General features: G+C 43.2%; 1 protein-coding gene across 1 annotated transcript; it reads right to left on the bottom strand.

Annotated features, from left to right (window-relative positions):
* Window positions 1-2649: 2649 nt before the first annotated feature.
* On the bottom strand, window positions 2650-7410 carry LOC308472111 (trypsin inhibitor ClTI-1-like). The gene is made up of 4 exons (XM_080996611.1): window positions 7209-7410; window positions 6374-6414; window positions 5064-5173; window positions 2650-2844 (listed from the first exon to the last, which is right to left on the bottom strand). The coding sequence occupies exons 1-4, from the start codon at window positions 7261-7263 to the stop codon at window positions 2799-2801; spliced, it is 252 nt and encodes an 83-aa protein (XP_080852737.1). The 5' UTR covers window positions 7264-7410; the 3' UTR covers window positions 2650-2798.
* Window positions 7411-22532: the final 15122 nt, after the last annotated feature.

Below are 22532 nucleotides of genomic sequence, written 5' to 3'. Positions count from 1 at the left end.
AGAGTTATTTTAGGAATAGTTGCTACTGCACACTGAAACTGGTACGATGCAGACCTTGTGTCAATAACAAGTCTTGACACCATAGAACCTTGTATGAGAGAAGCTCAGCATCTTCACCACCTGAAAATCATTGGCCATGCAGACTGGGACTGATGGGGTTTTTGTCCAGCAACATCCGGTTGAGCACCAGGCTGTGGGAGGCTGTGCTAAGATGATGGAGGTTTGTTAAAACTCAGCTACATGACTTGGCTTTCAAGCCATTCATTGGAAAAACCATCCTTTGCATGCATCATGGTGCAGCAGTCTCATATATGGTTGTAGTCAACTAAGTCCTACTAAGAGTAGACACATTGGAATGAATTAATCAAAGTTAGCCATGTCCATTAACCCCAATGGGTCTACTCTGAGTAGGACTAGGGATGAATACCACCCATGGTTTTCTGTATGTTAGAACGGAACCTTTGCAATCAAAATATGGATTTCAAAACAACAACGGCCAAGCTTTCTTGTCACAAAATCTGAAATTTCTGTCTAAATGTACAACATGGATAGTTGAAACATAGGCATTTAAACATTTCACACTCAGTTTGCAGAGCGCTCTTTGCTCATGCTATTTTGCATTTTCGTTTTAGAAATTGTTCAGCCCCATCAGGAAAACAGCACAAGCAAAAATGATAGTTTCACCTCGTAAGTCATGGGAGCAACAGTGGGAAGAAGGAAAGATTGTGGTCAGTTCAGAGTGGACCTGGCTCAAGGCTCGACCAAGTTCCATGCAGAATGATTGCAATGGCTAACAAATGGAAAAGGGGTCTGTTATTGTGTTACTGGACACTCTGTGGGCTTTGCAGGAGGTCTTCACCTATGTCACACGTGACTAAATTTTCAGCCTGTTATCCCCTAATCTCTCATTTTGGTTTATCTCAGGGATGGGGAACACCCCCCCCCCCCACCTAGACTTCTCTGTTATATTTGTCTAGCCTCCCTGTTGTCATGACACTGGAGTCAGAGTTCTTCAGGAAATGAGCTTGAAGACTCTGAATCAGAAGGGCAACGGCATGCAGGGCTTCTACCCAAAGAACAATTTCTTGGAGAGAGTTTGGCAGATGCGTGAATTGGCTGCAGTTCTTCCAAACGTGCATAAATTTAACACACAGCCCTCCAGATGCATTTCAGTATCACCTGTTAAGCACTAACCTGCCTGCTTTTTTGTTGTCATGGGACATTAATGTTTGTTTCCCGCCCCCCCTGTGAAGATGCTGGAAGGAACTTCAAATGCTGCTTTCAGGTTTTATCAGCTCTGAAGCTTTGTAATACATGGGCACCACCTGCTGGTCAAACAGTATGTTCCTTTGATTCAGGCTGTTCATTTCCTTTTATTTCCTGCCTTGCAAAAAGTTTGTTCATGTTCAAATGCTGAGTGAGTCTGACTCAGCACAATGCATGCAAAGTATATGATATGAAGCATATCAAGTAGTAGGGGATGGCCTGGTGAGGTGGCACCTTACCTCCAGTTGGTTGCATTGCTGCTGTGTACAGGGAGATAGAAAGAGGTGGTGGCGAAGTTGGTGCAGTGCAAACCAGCTGGCAGGAGCCCTGAATGGGCTCTGCCAGTACATTTGCACCACATCAGACTCACTACCATCTCGTTCCTCCCCCTCTTCCTCCTTGTAAACGGTGGCGAACCAACTGACCAGAGGTCACCTAAGTGGTGAAGCTCCATCTGCTACTGATATAAAGACTGCCATGTTGCTCCTTGGTTCTGGCTGCCAGGAACCTGTGGGTTTTGTTGAAAGTGTGGTGAGGCAGAACTGGGCTGCAAGCCCATCTTTATTTTCTTAAACCACGGGGGCAGCAGCCAGTGTTTTTTTCCTTTTATTCCCAGTGGTATTACCTGATGTCTCATCACCTCAGAGGGACTTAGCTTGCAATCTCCATCTTGAAACCCATTCTGTCAGCAAGACCTTATGGCTATAACAACCAGCCTTATTTTATTACTCCCATTTTGTCACATGACTCTCTTCTTTGTGTAACATCTTGCCTAATGAAGAGTTCTGGAGAATTTTTGTATTTGGGGAGTGGGTGGGTTTGTCCTAATAAAGGTATTGTCCAACTCCAGGCTTCTCTTCGCAAATTCAACTGACATCAGCTGGGATGGGTTCGGGGCACCAGTTAAAAGCATATTTATTTGCCCAGGCTGTTGGTTAAGCTGGATGTGGAATTGGGCAGCTTGTTGTCTTGTTCAATGACTGTAGATGATGATCTTCTCTTTATTGGTTTTATGTAACTGGTTTTATTGTTTATTATCTGCTTAATTTTTTATATTGTAGCCTGTTCTGGGATTAATGAAGAGCAGGCTATGAATTATTCAAGTGAAGAAACAACAGTTTCTTTTATGGCAGTAAATAAATGAAAAACATCTCACCAGATGGTGTGGGCAGCTCATTCCAGTTCTGTTGTGATTACAGACAAATGCTATGAAATATAGCCATCTAATTCATACAGTACCTCCTGCATGCAGTTCCTTATACAAAGAGGACTCGGCAGAAAATGTGTGTGCAAACTCTTCGTCATATAGTTCAGTAGAAGAGTGTTGCTTATTTCACTTGCCAAAAACTACCCATCAAGAATAAATACAATGACCAAACTAGATTGCTGCAATGCTGTTGTTTTATTGACAATAAAATCTGGAAAATAGGAATAACAAGCAGTTATTAACTCTGTGCATCTTCATCAGAGAAAGCCAGAAAGCCCACTCCTAAATTCTTCAGCAAAAAAAACCTGATGCATGTTCAACACTCTCAGCATATTCCAGCCTTCTTAATTTTGACTTGTACATTCTTTTGCCTGCAAAAAAGGTATAAAGCATACTGAATAGTATCTTTCATTTCCCAGGTCAAAGTTGAGATGTTGCCAAATCATGCCTTGTGAGAATTGGAGCATATGTATTTCAGATAGGCATTGCTAGGGCCAGAGGCTAATGCATTTGTGCGATAATACGTTTTGACACCTGTTAGAGTTCAAGGCATGGACAACTTAAAAGAGATAGAATTTTACAATTTGGGCAGGATCTCACTTGCCAAGTCCTCATGAAAATTCACCAGCATTTGATTGCAAGTTATGCATACGTCCCCCTCCCCACACACTTTGGAGCTAGAGAACTGCGTTTCAAAATTCAGAGTACTGTGGCTTTCACAGGAGAACTGTTTTTCTGCCTGTGGGTTTTGAGAAATTCAAATAAGGTAGATTCACCTAAAATGTCAACAAAACCAACTTTCTCCCCATTCCTTATCCTTATTACTCACACATACAAATTCCTGTTGAAGTATTAATACTGAAAGTGACATATGCACAGGCATACATGGAGCTACTGCCTGCACAGTCTCTGAAACAGTGAAAAGGCTCTTAAGGGAGACTTTCGCTTTCTTGAGTCAAATAAAGCCTGCCAACTGACCAGAAAAAATGACCTTGTTCCTTCAAGAGCAGCTATATGTTCAGAATTCACTAGATGAAATGCTTCACATTCTTGAGAAAGAGGGAGGGGGAGACATTGATTTGGATCCTAAGGTGCCTTTCCATTCATGGAATGAGTCCTCCTGCGGATAGAAGGCATTTGGCTTTCGTTCCTGCTAATTCAGGGATGGAGAATACATGGCCCTCCAAATGTTAGTGGACTCCATCTCCCATCAACCTCATTCACCATGGCCAATAGCAAGGGATGATGGGAAGTGTCATCCAATAACATCTGGAGAGCCACTCAATCCCTGTTCTAATAGAAAGAGGGAGACTGTTTTTGTTGATTCCTGCACCTTTGCAGTTCCTGAGTCATCTTCCATACTGCTTTGGAACTTCTCACAACCACCCATGCAGATGTGCAGCAGGAGAAGGGAGTGCAAATTTTCAGAAAGTGAGTGTGGAACGTGAAAATTTGGTTTGTAGGTGTCAGCAATACCCTTTCTACTGGGCAGAACCCCAGCTTATTGTCACATGCTAATGTTGTTTCCTTCTCACAGAGAGCTGCCCTTAACAAAGCACAGTTCCCAGGATTCTTTGAAGAGCAAATCCTCTACTATAAATATGTGTTGGATATGCATTAAATGTATGGTGTGGATCTGCCTCTGATGTTGGAACAAGCTCCCTTCAATCTCCTATTTCTGTTCCTCACGATGCTTCTTCAGAACTACTGTTTCCATCTTGCTGTTGGGACTAAAAATACTAGGAGAACCTAGCCCAGAGATGGAAGGAAGGAGAAGTACCAACAAGAGAAGAATGGCAGACAAAACTGATGGAGTGTGCAGAGATGGTGAAACTGACGGGGAAGATCAGAAACCAGGAAGATCAATTATTTTTAAAAGACTGGAGTAAATTCTTAATTTAGTTAAAAGACAGTTAAACAGTTAAAATCATTGGCAGGGATGTAATGACACTTGTAATGTGGAATTAAATATGGTAACGATAGATATCTAACAGATGGATAAAGGAAAAGGATGCAGAAAACTTAAATCTTAAATATGGAACCCATAGAGGGAGGGAAGGAGGTCCAAAGGTTCAAAAGAACCTTTTATTTTAATGTTTGAAATGGTTAAAGTTAAAATGTATAAAATCATGTAAAACCAATACAAAATGTTATATTAAAAATACTACAAGAACCTAAGTGAATTAGGATGCATCTGCCATCAGGCTACGTTGGCCAGATAGCCCACCTTTCAGCAGGACCCATTTAAAGAGGATAATCCAGCACTACGCCATATACCAGAGTAAGTAGCAATTTAAAGTATTTGAATTACTTTATGACTGATACATATGTTGCTGCTCTGTTTTGGAGTGTGGGTGTGGGTAATCTTTATGATGTGAGTGTTGTACCTCTTAGGGGATGCTTCTGTTCACAGGAGGGGTGACCACACAGATTGAAAGGAGGGATTTGAAGGTATCTCACTTACTATTTCTTTCCCTATGGGACCTACTGGCACTCCTATCTACTTAAGAGGCTTGAAAGATGGCCAAAGGCCTAAAGAAAACAGGTTCCCTTGAAGAAACTAAGTGGTAAAGGAAAATCAGATACTTACTGATTTGTACTGCACAAGGTACACTCATTGGGATAGGTCACTTGGTCAGTGCCACAGACGGGATCAAAATTTCTAGGGCATCCTGGTGTTTCATAAAGTTCACAGGCTGGCTGTAGAATAAAAGCTGTACAGTTCAGTATCTGGAACAGCAACAATCGTTTAAATTTATATTCCTCAAAGTTGGTGCAAGACATTTTGCTTACTTGAAACGCAGTTACAAAGGGTGCCACTCTCCCCAAGTCTAGCCTTAGTACCCATGAAGAGTACCCGAGGCAAGAAAATCTTACAACCACCTTCCCCCTTTCTGGCAGTAAAAATCCAAGAACAATACGTTTGCTCCTCTTTCATGACACCCAATATCAACTGCCCGAGGCAATTGCCTCACGCTACCTAATGGTAGAGCCGATCCTAGTATTCTTTAATAGAGGATGATATTGAAGAACAAAGATCCTGGAGAATGAAGGTTAAGTTGAGGAAGCAGAGTGAAGAATGGCATAGAAATTTAGACATTGGCGTGATAGCTACTGAAGCATTGTATGCTATGGCATTTGTTTCCCAGTAAAAGCTGCTGCCTTTTGCAGTTATCAATCCTAGTTTGTTTGGCAAGAGTTTCTATACTGCAGCCTTCCTCAACCTGTTACCGTCAAGATAATGTTGGACCTCAACTCTCATCAGCGCCAGCCAGCATGCTTAGTAAAATATCTGTGTAGCTAGTTTATAGCAGCAGTGGGGAATATTTTTCCACTCATAGGACCATATTCATTAATGGGGGGGTGCATGCCAGGGGTGCGCAGGGCCAGAGGTAAAAGTGAGCAGGGCAATGGATGAGACTCTTGCATCTGTGCAGTTGACTAATTTCCAAATATGTGAATGATAAGGGTTCCTGGGCATAGTCTGGGGATGGGCCTAGAGTGAGTCCTGGGGGCCAGATATAAAGGCCTGGGGGCCACATCCAACCCCAGGTCTTAGGTTCCCCACTCCTAGTTTATTGGTAAGGAAATACACAGAGAAACATAGCTAGGTGATTTCAGTGCACTCCTCTCAAAGGCAACGACAGAAGGTTTGAGTTGCCTGAATTTCAGCTCAGTACCCAGGGCAGCCATTTTGTGCTGGCATCCATGACTCTTTTATCAATGTATGTGTATGCACCTCATTTTCTACCCAAAAAAGGGGGGAAGCACTGTCAGTACCTGACACATTGTATTGTTCTGACTTCTTTTATGTGACAATAGTGCATTTGCCATATATTGGTGGGGTAAATTTTCACCAAAGCAGGATGCACTGCACTTAAATAATCAAGACAACATTACCTCTCTTGCCTCACCATTGCCACCATCAGGTTCTGCATTGCCTAACAATGTGAGAAAAAACATTATTGATTAGAAATCCACTCTACTTCTAGCAGAGCCTGTAACCTCGGCTGGTTGTGTTATAGCTGCATCAAATCAGTCTAGTTTTTTTAAACAACAACAACATTTAAATATTTAACAAAAATACATTCATTTGACAAGGGTGCATATTTCAAAGGTGGATCTAGGGGAACGTGACCTGTTCGGTCACACTGGGTGTGGAGCTTTTGGGGGAGCTGCAGCAGATGCCATGATATGAAGTCCAATGCAAAGCGAGAGGCAAGGGGGCAGATTTTGGCTTCACACAGGATGCCACTGAAATTTGAGATGTCAGGGTCTGCTGCTGCATATTTAGACCTTAAAAATAGAATGATCTTTAAATCTTGGATTTTTAAAAAAGAACATTTAATTTTGACTAATATAGATGTTTTGGTGAAGCAATTTCCTGTGATATAATGCATTTTTGTATGTTATTTTCACTAATGCACTTCCTTTAATGGAAACTGTCATAGTATATGAATTTTACACACACCTGGCTGGAGAACTGCAATACAAAATCTGGAGAAGATTTAATACGTAGATCTGGTTCCTTTTTAGTTCTCATCAAAGTCACTCAAATACCTTTTCTCTCTGTTCTTTTTTCCCTCAGCCTCAAAATGAGACTCTATCCCATCATAGAGGTGCATGTTTTCCTATACTCTCCTTTGTCAGGAGCATATAGGAAATCGACTGAACAATTATAGTGGGAATTTTAGCATCTGCAAGGAAAAAGACATGAATTCTATGTAGCCCTTACCTGAGGAACAGAAGATCCCCACTGCAAGGAGAAGGAATATGCTAGTTATTTTCATTGTAGAGCTGCTTATTGATGTTAAAAGAATAATCCTTTTGAAGAAGCTATGTCTCAAGATTCCAGAAGAAACATTTTTATATGACCTGTTTGTGGCACCTCAGACTCCCCCTCCTCCTTGACGTCATTGTCCAAACAAGTGTGTGCTATGGGAAAGGTATTTTTGAAGGGAAAGAGGGTGGTGAAGTAATAGCCAACACAGCACAAACCACATGAGATAATTTGTCCGGGTGGGTTCAAAGATCTGTGTTGTAACAGAACTAGATGCTAGAAATCATGAATGCCAGGACACTTTAAGGAGCATATTCATATACAAGCTGCCACTTTTGAATGCCACAATAAGTAATTCAGACTATTATCTGTTGACTCTGCTTCATATCTTCTAGCCTTGCCATAAACACATGCTGTAAGATTGAAAGCAACTATATTTTACTGCTCTGTTTTATTGTCAACAGTTTATATGGCAGCTTTCTATTGACTCACCCAAGGCCATATTAAAACAGAAACAAATGACTAACAGCATTGGCAAGATTAAATATTAAAAGTTCTGATAACTGTGACAAGCCAAGGTGTTCTTCGGCATGTTTACTGTATTTTCATAGGCACAGAGAATGCTCTTCTCAGGGCCAGTACCACCATGAGACAACCACCTCAGGTGGCAGGTGCAAGAGGCACAAGGAGCGAGCAGAGCTGTGTGTGACATTTGGCCTTCTCTTTGGCCCCTAATTTAGCCTACTGCCCTCAGATGCAGTGGGAGGTGCTGTCCCATTACCAGTGTTGAAAAAAGTGTTTCTCAAACCTGGGTCCTCAGCTATTCTTGGACTACAACTCCCATCACCCCTAGCTAGCAGGACCAGGGGTTAGGGATGATGGGAGTTGTAGTGCATGAACAGCTGGGAACTCAAGTTTGAGAAACACTGATAGGCCCCATCTTCACAATACATTTAAAGCACTATTATAGTACTTTACACAGTCACAGCTTCTCCCAAAGAATCCTGGGAACTGTAATTTGTTAAGCATTCTGCGAATTGTTAGGAAACACCTATTCCTCCCAGGGAGCTGCAATTCTCAAAGTGGTTAAGCAGTCAATTCCTCTTCCCTGGGAAGTCTGTGAGGGGAATAGGGGTCTCCTAATAACTTCCACACCCTTCCTTCACTTCCCAGGATTCCTTGAGGGAAGCCATGACGATTTAAAGTAGACATAATAGTGCTTTAAATGTATGGTGCACATGAGATCTCAGTTTCAGCTACCAGCCTGGTGGATTATGGAACATGGAGGGGGGGGTGCTGGGAAGGTGCCATTTTGTACTTTGCCTCAGGCAGCAGAAGATCTTGGGCTGTCTCTTTTCAAAGCTTCAGACATTACCACAGAGGAGTGTCTGGCCTGCAAAGGAACCATAGGGTGCCATTGATCTTTTGTTGCACTGTGTGAAGCAGCCTTTGTTATCATGTGGCATTCTTCCTTGATGGAGACAGCTTGGGATGCCACAAGAGAGCCAAGAGGGAAGCATACACCAAGAGGAAAATATTTTGCATTTTCCAAAGTATGACTTGAGCATACAAATGGAGAACACGTCCAAGGCTGCTAAGGACAGGAATGATTGAATGTGGTTGAACAAGTATGAGAACAGCCAAGAAACATATCAAGCCAGCAAATGAAAAAGAATTGAGAAACAGAAGAAGAAACAGAAGGGTTGCAAGCCAACTGCTTTGCCAAGGCCAAATGATGCAGTCTAGATAAGAAGAGGGTCTTTGTGCTCCACTGGAAGACCCCCAAAGGAAGGGACAAAATTCATTTCCCTAGGCAAGATTTCCAAAGCTAAGCAGAAGAGAGAGAAAGACATCTCCCATTTTTCCAAACAAAGGTGGGGTTGGGACATTAAGTGGGCCTCTGCAAATGGTAATGACAGGAAGACTTATATGGGAAGAACAGTCTTTCAGATATCCTTGTCATCACTGGCACTTTGAATTGGGCCCAGAAACATGTAGGGAGGAGATATGGTTGTTGTAGCAGTGGAAGTGGCACGCTCCTGATACGAGCTCCATCTAAAGTTTCAGAACACTTTTCAAATACAGGACAATTGTAGTGAAGTAGTAGTTTCAATAAATAAACAAATCTATTGCTTTTTATAAGAAAAAGTATCAAAGCAGCTTATAACAAGTTAAGAATGCAAAGATATGGTAGAATAACCAGATAGTGGCTTAGGCATCTATCACCAGGGCTAGATGTACCTTCCCCAGAAACAGGCATAACTAGACCTAGACTAAGCTAGGCAAAGGAACTTCTCGCCATGGCTATCATCCAGGGTTAAAGTTGGGTCTAGGACCCTAGACCAGGGGTCAGCAGGGGTCACCTTTTTCAGCCATGGGCTGGTCCACCGTCCCTCAGACCATGTGGTGGGCCGGAATATATTTTGAAAAAAAATATGAACAAATTCCTATGCCCCACAAATAACCCAGAGATGCATTTTAAATAAAAGCACACATTCTACTCATGTAAAAACACTCTGATTCCCGGACTGTCCGTGGACCAGATTGAAAAGGAGATTCGGCCTCATCTGGCCCGCGGACCTTAGGTTGCCTACCCCTGCCCTAGAGTATGAACCTGTGTTTTCAAAGGGGTTGCTAAGCCACCCAGCACAGGCTAAACCACCTGTTTATAGACTGTGTATCCTCTGGAATAAGTTTCAGTTGATTAGCCCTTCTCCAGCTCCTTATTGACTCCATGCACTGGCTCAGAATGCCCACAGCTTCTCTAAACTAGATGGGAAAGAAATATAGACTTGGGTGTCATTCACCTATCAGTGATGGGGGAGAAAATGGATCCAGTGAACCTCTGAATTCACACTTTCTGAAACAAGCTTGTTTTCTCCTGCTCTAGAGGGTAGGACTCAAACCAATGGAACTGTACAGATCAATGCAGCAAGTGGTAGACCCTGGCAGCGGGTTCTGGAAGAAACTCTGGAAGCAGCATTAAACAGTGCCACCAAGTCCCATCCTACCCAGGCAATACAGACTCCTCCTTTCCAGTTTCTATAGTAGGTTATTACCTAGGGTTACCAAACCTATCTTTGTCACCAAGGATGAAGCCAGGCTGAAATGTATCCAGATGAGCTGAGAGGCTGCAACCATCAAGAGGTAGCCAGAACTAGAGCCTCTACAAAATAGGGGTTTATGAAGTGTAATCTAGAGTGTGTCATGGTATAGAAAGGGCAGGCTAAAATTATTCACAAAGAGCAGGGGCAAATAGATCAAAAGCACACTGGGCCATTGTCAAAGGCATTTAACTGATTTTACAACATTCAATCTTTAACTAGTTGCTATCAGACACAAATCATGCATAGACATTTGTAACAAATGCTTAACCACATAAGAACATAAGCAGATCCCAGCTGGATTGGGGCAAGGGCTCCTCATAGGCTGGTATCTGCTCTCCCTGTGGCCAACAAAATGCCTATGGGGCGCCCACAAGCAAGACAAGACCTGAGTCCAGCAGCCCTTGCAGAGGTATTTGGCTTTGTCAACATGGCAGAGATACCACCTGCACATTTCACAGGGCAAAATTTGGAACAGGTAAGATGTAGGCAGAAGGTGGGCAGCCTGTAATCCTGGTATAACTCGATTAGTTTATTAAAGTTTGGCAAGAGATAAATGTGTCGGTTTGCAGCAGCCACCTAATAATCAAACACCCTATACAAATATTTGCCACCAGGTGTCATGTTATCAGCGGCTTAGCATCTAGAAAGGCTTCGTTCCCTTCCCTTTTTATTTACTATGCACCTGTGAAGTCCCCGTGAGTCCAATATAAGTGCAAGACTTGACAATAACACTTTGTTCTTCCTTTGAGTCTCGCCTTTCTGCATTCCCACCTGTCTTGTAGCTCTACCAGCATTTTAATCAATTTGGTTTAACTACATGGAAAAAGACATGGCAGGCATTTGTCAAGGAAATATTACAACACTTTCATTGTTGCTGTTTTTTAAAAAAAACCTTTTAGGTGTGCACACAAGGCGGCCAGGTCAGGGAATTAGGATTGCCAATTAGGATAAATGTCAAATTGTAGGATCAGGTCCTGGCGTCTCCAGTTAAAAGGGTCTTAGGATACAGGGGTGGGACAGATCTGAGGCTTTGAAAGATGCTGTCGCTCACAGTGTAAATATCCCTATGCTAGATGGACTAGTGACTTGACTATAAGGTATAAAACATTATAAGATAGCTTTGTATGAAAGAATAAAGTGAGGATAGTAGAACACACTTATTCTGAAAATTATCGAACATAATGTTTCATATTCAAAAAGCCTTGCTTGAAAGTAATCCTATTGCTATTAATAATCATAATTATTTTCTTTTTAAAAGTTGGAAACTCCACTTTTGACTAGTTCTAAAACATTACTTGGCTAACAGTATATCTGTGCTGTCTCATCCATGCAACAGGATCATGTTGGTTGGCTAATCAGTTAATTAGCTTTCCTACAGCCCTTTGATTTCTCTCTCACGAATCCCTAGAGAAGTGGAGATCAAAGCGTTAACAACAGGTGCTTGGGAAGACAAGACAGTTATTCTTAATTAGCTGAGCACAGAGCCATAATTGCTAAATTCAATTAGTGAAAGTGTTTGCAGAAAGGGGGTGTGCTCTGAAGCACAAAACAGTGACTTAATTCTGCACTGAATTGTCACAGGGTTCAGCTTTCAGTGCTAAAATAATTGCTGTTCAGTGTTCACAGTTGCTGCTTCAATTCAATTCATTAAAAAAACGTTTTCTTCCTCTTGGAACTAGTGAGGTCATCACCATGTCACCAGTTTGGTTTGACTGGGTAATGTCGTCACTGAATACAAATGAATGAGGTCATTGCCCACAAGATCGGATTGCTGTCATCACCTGATCCAAACATGATTGGTTGACAGCCTTTAGCAGTCAGCAGAGTGGGCGGACCTGCATTAATATCCTAGCTTTCCAATGCCACATCTTGTTGCAAGGTGTGGAGAGGTGGAGGAGCAAGGTGGTGGGGAGCTTGGTCTGGTGGGTTCAGCATCAGATACCACTGTGCCCACACGGCACTGTGGTCTAAACCACTGAGCCTCTTGGGCTTGCTGATCAGGTCAGCAGTTTGAATCCCTGCAATGGGGTGAGCTCCCGTTGCTTAGTCCCAGCACCTGCCAACCTAGCAGTTTGAATGCATGCCAGTGCAAGTAGATGAATAGGTACCACTGCGGTGGGAAGGTAAATGGTGTTTCCGTGGGCTCTGGTTTCTGTCACGGTGTTCCGTTGCACCAGAAGCGGTTTAGTCATGCTGGCCACATGACCCGGAAAACTGTCTGTGAACAAACGCTGGCTCCCTCGGCCTGAAAGTGAGATGAGAGCCACAGCCCCATAGTTGCCTTGGACTGTACTTAACTGTCCAGGGGTCCCTTATCTTTACCTTGCTTGTAGGATGGAGGAGTCTGTTTTAAAAATAAACAAATAAATGCCACCAAAGCAGGAGGTAATCGTGCTGCAAGCAGGTTTTAGAAAGGGCAGCGTTCCAAAGAAAGTGTGGTCATGGGGGGAGGAGAGAGCATACTGAACCTGGAAGGATGGTGGTGCATGGCAGTACCTGGGGGGGGGGACATGAATAAAACAAGGCAATATATTTCACTGGGTGTGTCTTTGTGCCCCACTTTTGCAGCCAAGAAGCCTATATTAAATAGGAGGTAGTGTGTCCAGCCTTAAGCACACAGTCATTTAAATAAATGACTATTTATGCATTTACATTGAGTGTTTACCAGCCAAATGAGATTACATGCCAATTTAGGAATGGAAGCATCATGTATTTACTGTACAGCACTTAACAGCCAGTGCAAAGTAATTGCTCTGAGTGAGGATTGATTTCAGAGAGGCCTCCCGGGATGCTGCTTGCTTGAAATGAAATAAAGCATACCGAGACAGAGAAAGAATGTGGGATTGTTCAGAACTCCAGCCTGCCTTTTTGTGTTATGGTATGAAAATAAGTTCAAAGAGTATCTTATAGGAAAGGAAAACAAGAGCAATGGTCCAGTGATCTATTCTTCACTAATTGATCTCATGTGACCTGGCTGTTTAAACGTTTGCTAAATCTTGGTTGCAACAGAGATGGGAGAAGAGCTTCAGTAGCCAACTGTGACCTGTTTTCAGACACTTTGCTAATAAAATAATTAATTTTTCTCCTGATGTGGACCCTTTCAGCATAGGTTCTTTGGATATGCCCTTGAGAATAGTTTCTCCTGTTTTGATGCATGCATTTCAGTTTGTGCATCTGAAGAAATATTCCCTACTTTATGTCATTTTAAGTGCACACCCTAGACGCTTGACAACTGAAGCTTTACATAGCATTTTTAAGATCACAAATAAGCTGCAGAGACTGGATTAGAAGGAACAAGATTTTCTTAGCACTATGCTGTGAGTAACCTATATATAAAACTGGAACTAGTCAGAGCTTCTTCATTTCATTTCCTTGCTGGTCTCACTCAGAATTGTGTGAGGTATATGGGAAGTGATAGTACTTCTGGTGTTCCTTCTGGGGTAGTTCATCCACCTTTGGTCCCTACCCTGCACCTGTGGCTCCTAGAAGCTATCAGCATGTGACAGTGGCCACATGGGAATGGCTTTGACTGGCCAGCTAAACCAGGTGAGGCAGCCAATGGGTCTCAAACCCTCAGTGAGATAGGGACTTCCTCTGCATGCAAAGACAGACTCCGGTGGGTTAAGCAGATGAGACCAATAGTGGTTCAATAGTCAAGAAGATGGTTTCTGCAAGGGCTATAGAGGGAAATGAGGGGCTTGCCAACCTGGGAAGGTAGCCCATGTAGAAGAAGGTAAACTCTGATCCTAAACTCCTTGTGTGACATCTTTGGGAGAAGAAAAGGCTAGGAAGTTGAGTCCCAAAGTCAGTTGGGTGACACCACCTTCTGACAACTGCTGCAGCCAATCTGGTGCCAAACATATCGCTCTCCTTTCCTTTGGACCATATCAGCAAGGCCAAGAGTGGGGCCTTGTTATCTGGGCAGCACAGGACCTCCATGCACACTGCCCAGTCTTTTCCTCCAGGGAGGTCACATCAGTGCTGCTAACACAGCAGGTTGACTTCACCCACCCACCCCGCCGAGGCACACTCCACTGTTTCTCAAAACAGACAGAGGCCAACAATAATCAGATCTTCCCTATTGGTGTCACCCAGAACTAATTCTCCCCATGCTTTTAAATCGCTTTAGTTCCTGCTCACATCACATTTTACTGTTGGCATGTGATTATGCCAAGAAAGGGCTTGTGCAAGCAGGACAGAAGGAAATAATGGTGCACACTAGCTTCTCTTGTAAACAGGAGGTGGGTTTAACCTAATTTCTTAAGCCTTAGGATGTATACAAATGCTTTATACCAGGGGACACCAACCTGTCTCCTGAAGCCACCAGTGTGCTTGCCAGTACTCCCTATATCATCTCAGTAAATATATGCTAAGAAATCCACAATGCATGAGAGACTACATTGAACTCACACACCCCTTAAGCATGCCCATATTTCATCAGATGCCAGGACTGGACATCTATCCTTCCTTTTGTTCTGAGCAGAAGCAAGGTGCAAAAAGGTGCAATGAACTTATCTTTATGAGTGAGTGTGGCACTAGCTGATGTAGGCACCTCCCCAAGATGGAAGTGGCAAATGGTGGTGGCATACCTGCAACGTTTTGTGGTCCTGTCTCTGCTTTGGCTTTTTAAGATGTGGCAGATATTGGACATTATGCCACACACCTAACCTGAGGGATAGTTGGTAGAACAGCAATCATTTTGTGACTGGCACCCACGGAACTCCACAGAGGCAGTAAGTTGTGTGTGCTCTTCTACGATAATGCTGTGTATTTTCTCTCTCTGTGCATCCACTGGTATCAGCCAGCAACCAGCTGACCCATTTGCTTTATTGCAAGGAAAACAATTAAGTCATACCCTTTACTTTGAAGGGAACAGCTGTGCTGCTGCTGCTTTTGCCCTTAGTATTTCTTTGCCTGTTTGATAAATGTTAAGCCCTTGGTTTTTTTGCAAATCTCCAGAATCTGCCATTTATCACAATGCAATTTAGATTGTATATTTAGGAGACAAACATATTTCAGATCAGAAAGGAAGTCTAGATCATGTTTCTTTAAACTTTTAAGATGTTCAGGTATTTCCTTCAGTTCCCAAACCTACAATCTTTCCATTTGTCTGGATATACAAATGGGGGGTGCGGTGGGGAATCTGAAGGTTCAGTGAAATCTGAATCATTGGCCTGCTTCTCCTGGAGTGGAATCCAGTAGTCCCACCTGGTTATATCTATCCTCATTTTATGGAAGATTAAGGTTGCAGTCCTGGCCTACACATACTTCCCCTGCGAGTAAGCCCCATTGTACTTCTTAGTAGTCAAGTATAGGGATTGCCCTGCCAGAAACAAGGATTTGGCCCAGACAACCTGCAGCCTATCATATTGCATCATGGTCACTCAGAGGCGAGGGGCTCCCTTTCCTTCTGCCCTTTGTGCCAAAGTGTCCTTACCCTCAGACCACAATAGTTGCTGATGGACGTATGGAGATACGGAAAGAGCAGCAAAGGTATTAGCTACTGAGAATTAAGAGAGCCAGGTATTAACATCACCAGGAGATGGCAGCAGGTGAATGAAAAAGAGATTACCGTATTATATTCTGAAAATATACAATGAGCCATGAAGTCAACAATGAATCATGAAACATTCATAGTAAACTGAACACAAGCTATCACAAGTTGTGCTTCTGTTTTTGGAAGTCTTCTACTTTCTTTGTCCCTGTAAGTTTTCCTTTCCTACATGCTTATTCTGGAGGAAAGAGTGGAACCATTTAATCCAGCATCTAGTTCTCACAGTGACCAACCAGATGTCTTAGGAAACCTGCAAGCAGGATCTGAGTGCAACAGCACACAAATATGTAAGCATTAAGGCCCTCAAATTCTTCTCCAGCCTGGATTTTACTCTGGTAATCCTGCTAATGCTGCAAAAGACAGAATCAGGATTCAAGATGACCTTAACAGATTGGAGAACTGGACCCAAACTAACAAACTGTATTTTATTAGGCACAAATATAAAATTCTACACTTACGCAGAAATAACCATCTGCACAAATATAAGATAGATTGCCAGTAGTACAAGTGAAAAGGATCTAGGAGTCTTAGTAGATCACAACAGAGTGATGCAGCAACAAAAAAGCTAATGCTATTCTAGGCTATATCAAAAGAAGTACAGTGGTACCTCGGGCTACATATGCTTCAGGTTACATACGCTTCAAGTTATAGACTCTGCTAACCCAGAAATAGTCCCTTGGGTTAAGAACTTTGCTTCAGGATGAGAACAGAAATCGTGCTCCAGCAGTGCGGCGGCAGCAGGAGGCCCCATTAGCTAAAGTGGTGCTTCAGGTTAAGAACAGTTTTAGGTTAAGAACGGATCTTCAGAACGAATTAAGTTCTTAACCCGAGGTACCACTGTATAGTATACAGATCAAGTGAAGTAATAGGACCACTCTATTCTGCCTTGATCAGACCACATCTGGAGTACTGTGTCCAGTTCTGGGCATCATTTAATAAGGATGTTGACAAGCTGGAACGTGTGCAGAGGAGGGTGACCAAGTTGATCAGGGTTCTGGAAACGGAGCCTTATGAGAAATGGTTGAGGAAGTTGGGTATGTTAGCCTGGAAAAGAGAAGACCGAGAGGAGATATGATAGGCATTTTCAAATATCTCAAGGGCTGTCACATGGAAGATGGAGCAAGCTTGTTTTCTCCTGCTCCGGAGGTTAAGACCCGAACCAATGGATTCAAGTTACAAGAAAGGAAATTGTGACTAAATATCAGAATACCGTCAGATCTTTTTGACAGTAAGAGCTGTTTGAAAGTGGAATGGACTCCCTCAGAAGGTGGTGGACTCCTTCCTTGGAGGTTTTAAAGCAGAGGCTGGATGGCTATTTGTCATAGATGCTTTAGATTCCTGCATTGCAGGGGGTTGGACTAGAAGACGCTTGGGTTCTCTTCCAACTCTACAGTTCTATGATTCTGAACCAGAAAACAATCTCCCATCCTGCTAGTTCCCAAACCCACCCATCTCCCTTGACCCCCAGAAACTGCTTCCCCTTCTGACCCAATCTGACAGTAGCAAGCTGGAGGGAGGGGGGGTATCTCCTGCCTCATCTCTTCAGGGTCTGGCATGTTGCTGCCACTCAACACACCAAACCACAAACAGCCCATGTCAGCAGACCTTGGGCAGGGGAAAAACATTGCCCAAGGTGGACTTCTGGCCTGACATGCTGCCATGTATCATGTGAATATCGTGTGAATATTCAACATCAATATTTGCAGAAGAGAAGTGTGAGAGTTGTTGAGAGCAAGTTTGCTTCAGCACTAAAATGTTGCTCTTATATAGCCACTTGCAAAGTGAAGGAAAGAAAATCCCCACATTTCAACAACAGATTACACATAAATTATTATTATTATTATTACAATTAATTTATTAATTGCCCTATAAACCACCATCTGAAGGCGATTGCCACATAATATAATTTAAAACACAAATATAATAAATGGACATCTGTTTTCCCTTGCATCACCCAGACCCCAAACCACGCTCACATATTGCTGCCTCATGACCCGATGGAAAATGACTAACACTGGTTTATATTATTCCCTCTGTGTGTTCCTCTGTTGCTACTTTACATCCCAGTTCCCGCCACCACCTGCCAGGAATTGCCTTGCAATCCCACCCTTTCAAGTGGTTGCTTCCCGTTCCAAAAGAATAATTTTCCAGTTTCTGCTAGTCAGCTGCAGATTCCTCCATCAAAGCAAACAAGATGGGATAAACAGGATGTGGTGAAAGCATCAGGACCCTTGTCAAGAAGGAAGGATGTTGAATCAGCACCCCCTTGTTTGCCTTCAGCCTTCCAAGGCACACCTAAGCTGGCAGAAAATATGGAGACAATAAATTAATTCAGGGCTGTGTAATATCCATGAGAAAACAAACACTGACCTACACCTGATGTCTCTGTGCAAACTGCTGTTGAAATAAATGCTTTACACTGTCTTTATAAGACTAAGAAAGTGGAAGGGATTCCCCTAATGAACCCCATCCACAGAAGTCCCCCTCTCCTTCCCTTGCACCTCCTATTAGCATGGGGAGCTGGGAGTGCCCCCATCAGAGCATGCAAGGGGAGAGAGATTGTTCTAGCTGGCATTTCTAGCTGAAACGCTTGCACAGGTGGAACATTTGTACCAGGGCAACATTAAATTCCACCCACTGTCCTTTAATATAGAGTAAGAGATGGTTGAGACTTCAGGTTCTCCAGGCCATGATGGTTGCAAAGTTTTAGCACGTTGGTTTCCGTGTCTTTGATTTTCCTGAACCAACACACCCAACACCCACACCTACGGGCAAGGATAGAAATTGCCATTCATCAGGACACAAGCATTAAGACCCAAACCCACACTTTCTCAGAGCCAATAGGATATTGAGCAATGCCTTTCCCAACTGCAATACGGTTGAAGCAGTTTTCATCTTTAAATATGGTTCTCTGAGAGAATCATGTAGGGTTTACTTTCCAGATATATGCTATATGTTGTTCATGATCCCGACCCTTCCAGACTGGAATGGGAGGGAGTGTGGAGGGGCAGGAATGGCACTGTATATGGCACCATTGTCAGGTTTATGCATCTTTATGATATAGGAACATGGAGTTGGAGGGTGTGTGTGTGGCCTTTTCATCACGGGGGTTTCTTTGTCTGGCTAGAGACACACCAGAAGGGATGACTGACGTCTATCTCAGAAAGATAAATGACTTTTACACAGTCATCTAATTCCTTCCAGTAATGCAGGGTAAAGGGTAATGCAGTTGCACAAGTGCATTATTTTTCCTTGATTTCAAGTTCTTACGAAAAACTTAGGAAAACCCCAGTGCCAATGGGACAGGCATATGGCAAATATCTCCTGATGGATTTCTTTGAGCTTATCTGTGGAGGTTCTGGGTGGGTGGCAAATGTATGAATTAAAAAGTAAACATTAAGTAAGATTAATGAGACCTGCCAATACTGCCAGATCACATTGGTCTGATGAAATGATAAAGTAAATAAATAGTACACCACATGCCAGTTGTGCTCATGGTGAGGTCCTTTTGAAACACGAGAGGAAGGAAATTTGTATCAGTTTTTATCAGAATTCACCCCCAAAATATTAATAAATGAATTCCTCAAGTATCCTTACCAGCTATTTGATTGCTCAAAACTTCCACCCTTTCCTCCAAAACATACCACCCTAAAGAGAAAAGATGTGTGGCACCTATCTTTTCTATCAACACACTGTTGGCACATATCCCCATGGGTTCAGAAACTAAACCCTTTTAACAATGCATAGAGCATTCCCTCCAACATGTTGAGGTGAAAAACCAGGATGCATTCCTGCGTGAGTCATGTTACCCACGCAAAATTGTGGCCCCCAGAAAAGTGCTTTCTTTGGGGTGTTGGAATTCTGCCTGGGTCAGAGGAATGTGCCACAGCGTAGGCACCGGCAGATTATTCCTGTCGACCTCCCCGCGTCTCCCAACCTCTGCTGATAAGCAGGCGAGGTCCGGCGATTCTTCTCAGATGTATGAGAGGAACACACCGTTCTTCCTCTCTCCCCTTTGGTGTCCCCAGGGAGGGGAAAGAAGCAGACAGAAAACTATTTACATCATTTATTTCTGCCTCTTACATCAGTACAGAGAATCATGTCTGCACTCAACAACAGCAAGGATAAAACTCCTCCCAAGTACATCCAGTACGGGTCATATGACACACACACACACTGAGCTAACATCCGGTGCTCAGTACAGAATGGACTGCCCCTTTGTTTCCATGGCAACAGTCACAAACATCCTGTCTGGCTTTCCAGCCACAAGCAGCTGGCTGAGCTGCTAGAACCTTTGCTTGCTGCAGCATTGGTGCTTTATGGTAACAGATCGCAATGCCCCAAATGACTGCCATGCTCTTGCACACAAAAAAGGAAAAAGGAATGTCCCACTTTTACTGGGATAGCTGAGAGGTATGGTACAGAGACTTGCTAGTCCCAGATTTAGTAGGACAAGCAGACAGGAAATGGCCTGTACAGTGGCACTTCAGGTTACATACGCTTCAGTTTACATACGCTTCAGGTTACAGACTCCGCTAACCCAGAAATAGTACCTCGGGTTAAGAACTTTGCTTCAGGTTAAGAACAGAAATCGTGCTCTGGCGGCGCGGCAGCAGCAGAAGGCCCCATAGGCTAAAGTGGTGCTTCAGGTTAAGAACAGTTTCAGGTTAAGAACGGACCTCCGGAACGAATTAAGTACTTAACCTGAGGTACCACTGTAGTCAAAAGAGGCAATCAGAACATTACTATTCTGTGAATGGTTGTTTTTCAATAGCAGGCACTTCCTCTCAGTCATATGCAAATTGGTTTCCAGCTGCTTTAGCCTAAAAGGAAATACAATGAATAAAAAGTACTTAAGCAATAATACTGGGCAGCAAAGCCCACCCCACATACCCAACCCAATCCATGATTTAATGGGTATCATTATAATTAGAGTATATTGTTTTCAGTTAAAGTCACAGAAATGTGATGCATATAATGGGTGTTTACTCTTCTTCTCTCATTTGACAAAGCAATTACAAGTGTTTTGAAGCTCAGTGGGTTAGCAATTTTCTCTTAGAATTGACTAGAATAGCTGGTGCACTTGAAAAATAGCCATTAACTCAGGCAATATTCCACCCACAAACTGGGCAGTTATTAAATACTGAGTACTGTGATCAACTGGCAGACAGGTCATAGGGACCTAGATGCCCCTCTTTCCCACAGCCCACCATCACCGGAGATCTGGAAACCATTCCCTGTTTGAATGCCTCTTCAGGTATTAAGGCCCAAGTCTGGGGGAGGAGGGTGCCCTATTCCGTGCATAGCTACTTGACTTATGACTAAGAGTTGGAAGGACCAAACTACTTTTTGAGAGTAGTCGGCTGAATGGCTTAAAAGCCACCTCACAATCCGGAGATTTTCACTTAAAAACTTCCTCACAATCAGGAATCCTGAGAGTGCAGCGTTTCAAATCTTTGGGAACATTTAGCTGAATGCTCTAAGAAGTCTGCTTCTGACCTTCCCAGTCAAGTCGAGAAGGTCAGGATTGAGTGTGCCCTCTGCATACAAGGATCTTGGGTGTAGGGTTGGGGTGTGAACCCCTCCTTGGAGCAACAATAGACTGTTTTTATAGGGTGAAGATAGGGCAGGGATATGGGGGACTTATGGTCCTTCAGTTGTCGTTGGACTACAACAGTTGGCCATGCTCTCTGGGCTTGATAGGAGCTTGAATCTATCAACATCTAAAGGGCCAGATGTTCTCATCCCTGGTTTAATGGCTAGGCACAGAAGACCAACTCAAAAGACCAGGGATGTGATTTAAGAAAGCCAGAGAGGGTTATCCAAGGACAGAGGTAGCAAGGGCCACAGGGGTTATCAAGTCCATTCCTACCACCATTTAGGTAATGTATCCCAAAATAACAATGATCGATATGAATCTAAGTTCCTCTCGGCTCCTACCAGTTATCATTAAACAAGACAGGCAAGAAACTCAAGGGGAAAGCTTGAGTTTCTGGAGCAGAAGGGAGTGTGGATGAGAGGGAAACAGGGATGCAATTGCTGAATTAAAGACAGCTTCAGTTGTGCCTGATTTCAGTTTTGGTGTTTTCAGGGTTGATTAGTACAGTAATGTTAATTACTTGCAAACAGCAATCATGCAAATATAAATAGCAATTCATGACACCTAATTAAGGCCAGTCTCCTAAGTAAGGCCATCACATTCAAGTTTGCAGAGACTGCAAGTGAAGCACAACTGGTTGCCCCCCAGCCTTTAATAGGAAATGTGAATGGTAAGGGGAAGGTGTGCCCCCATCTGCAGCACTCTGGCACTTGCACTAAGTGATGGTGGCATTAGGCAATGAGCCTGCAGTCCTGCTGCCCAGGTGCTGTGCATCTTTGGAGTTCCCACCTGGATGGTATTCGAGTTAAAAGCAGCTTTAACAGTCACAAGGTCCTTCAGCAGAATCGAAATTCTCCTAAGAGGTAAGTTGAGGATGATCTAGGCTGCAGCTATTGCAGTTAAGAGGACAGGCTAACCCTGCTAGAAATAATGGTTGGAGGGAACCCCCCGCGAAAGAAAGTGAAGGTGAAAAAAGGCCACTTCTTTCCCCTCCGATGTACCTCTCTCTATGTGTGCAG

Source organism: Podarcis pityusensis, assembly GCF_964106645.2.
Source record: "Podarcis pityusensis genome assembly, chromosome: 2".
Taxonomy (NCBI): Eukaryota; Metazoa; Chordata; class Lepidosauria; order Squamata; family Lacertidae; genus Podarcis; species Podarcis pityusensis.
The sequence above is the reverse complement of the archived record's forward strand: the minus strand, read 5'-3'. Positions and strand labels throughout refer to the sequence as shown.

What these genes read in the sequence shown, in the direction of transcription:
- LOC308472111 (XM_080996611.1), bottom strand. Translation starts at nt 7,263, where the DNA reads ATGAAAATAACTAGCATATTCCTTCTCCTTGCAGTGGGGATCTTCTGT. An exon ending in GGGGATCTTCTGTTCCTCAG is followed by an intron (nt 6,415 to 7,208) that starts GTAAGGGCTACA and finishes TCACATTGTTAG; the next exon opens with GCAATGCAGAACCTGATGGT. An exon ending in GCAATGGTGAGGCAAGAGAG is followed by an intron (nt 5,174 to 6,373) that starts GTAATGTTGTCT and finishes TTTATTCTACAG; the next exon opens with CCAGCCTGTGAACTTTATGA.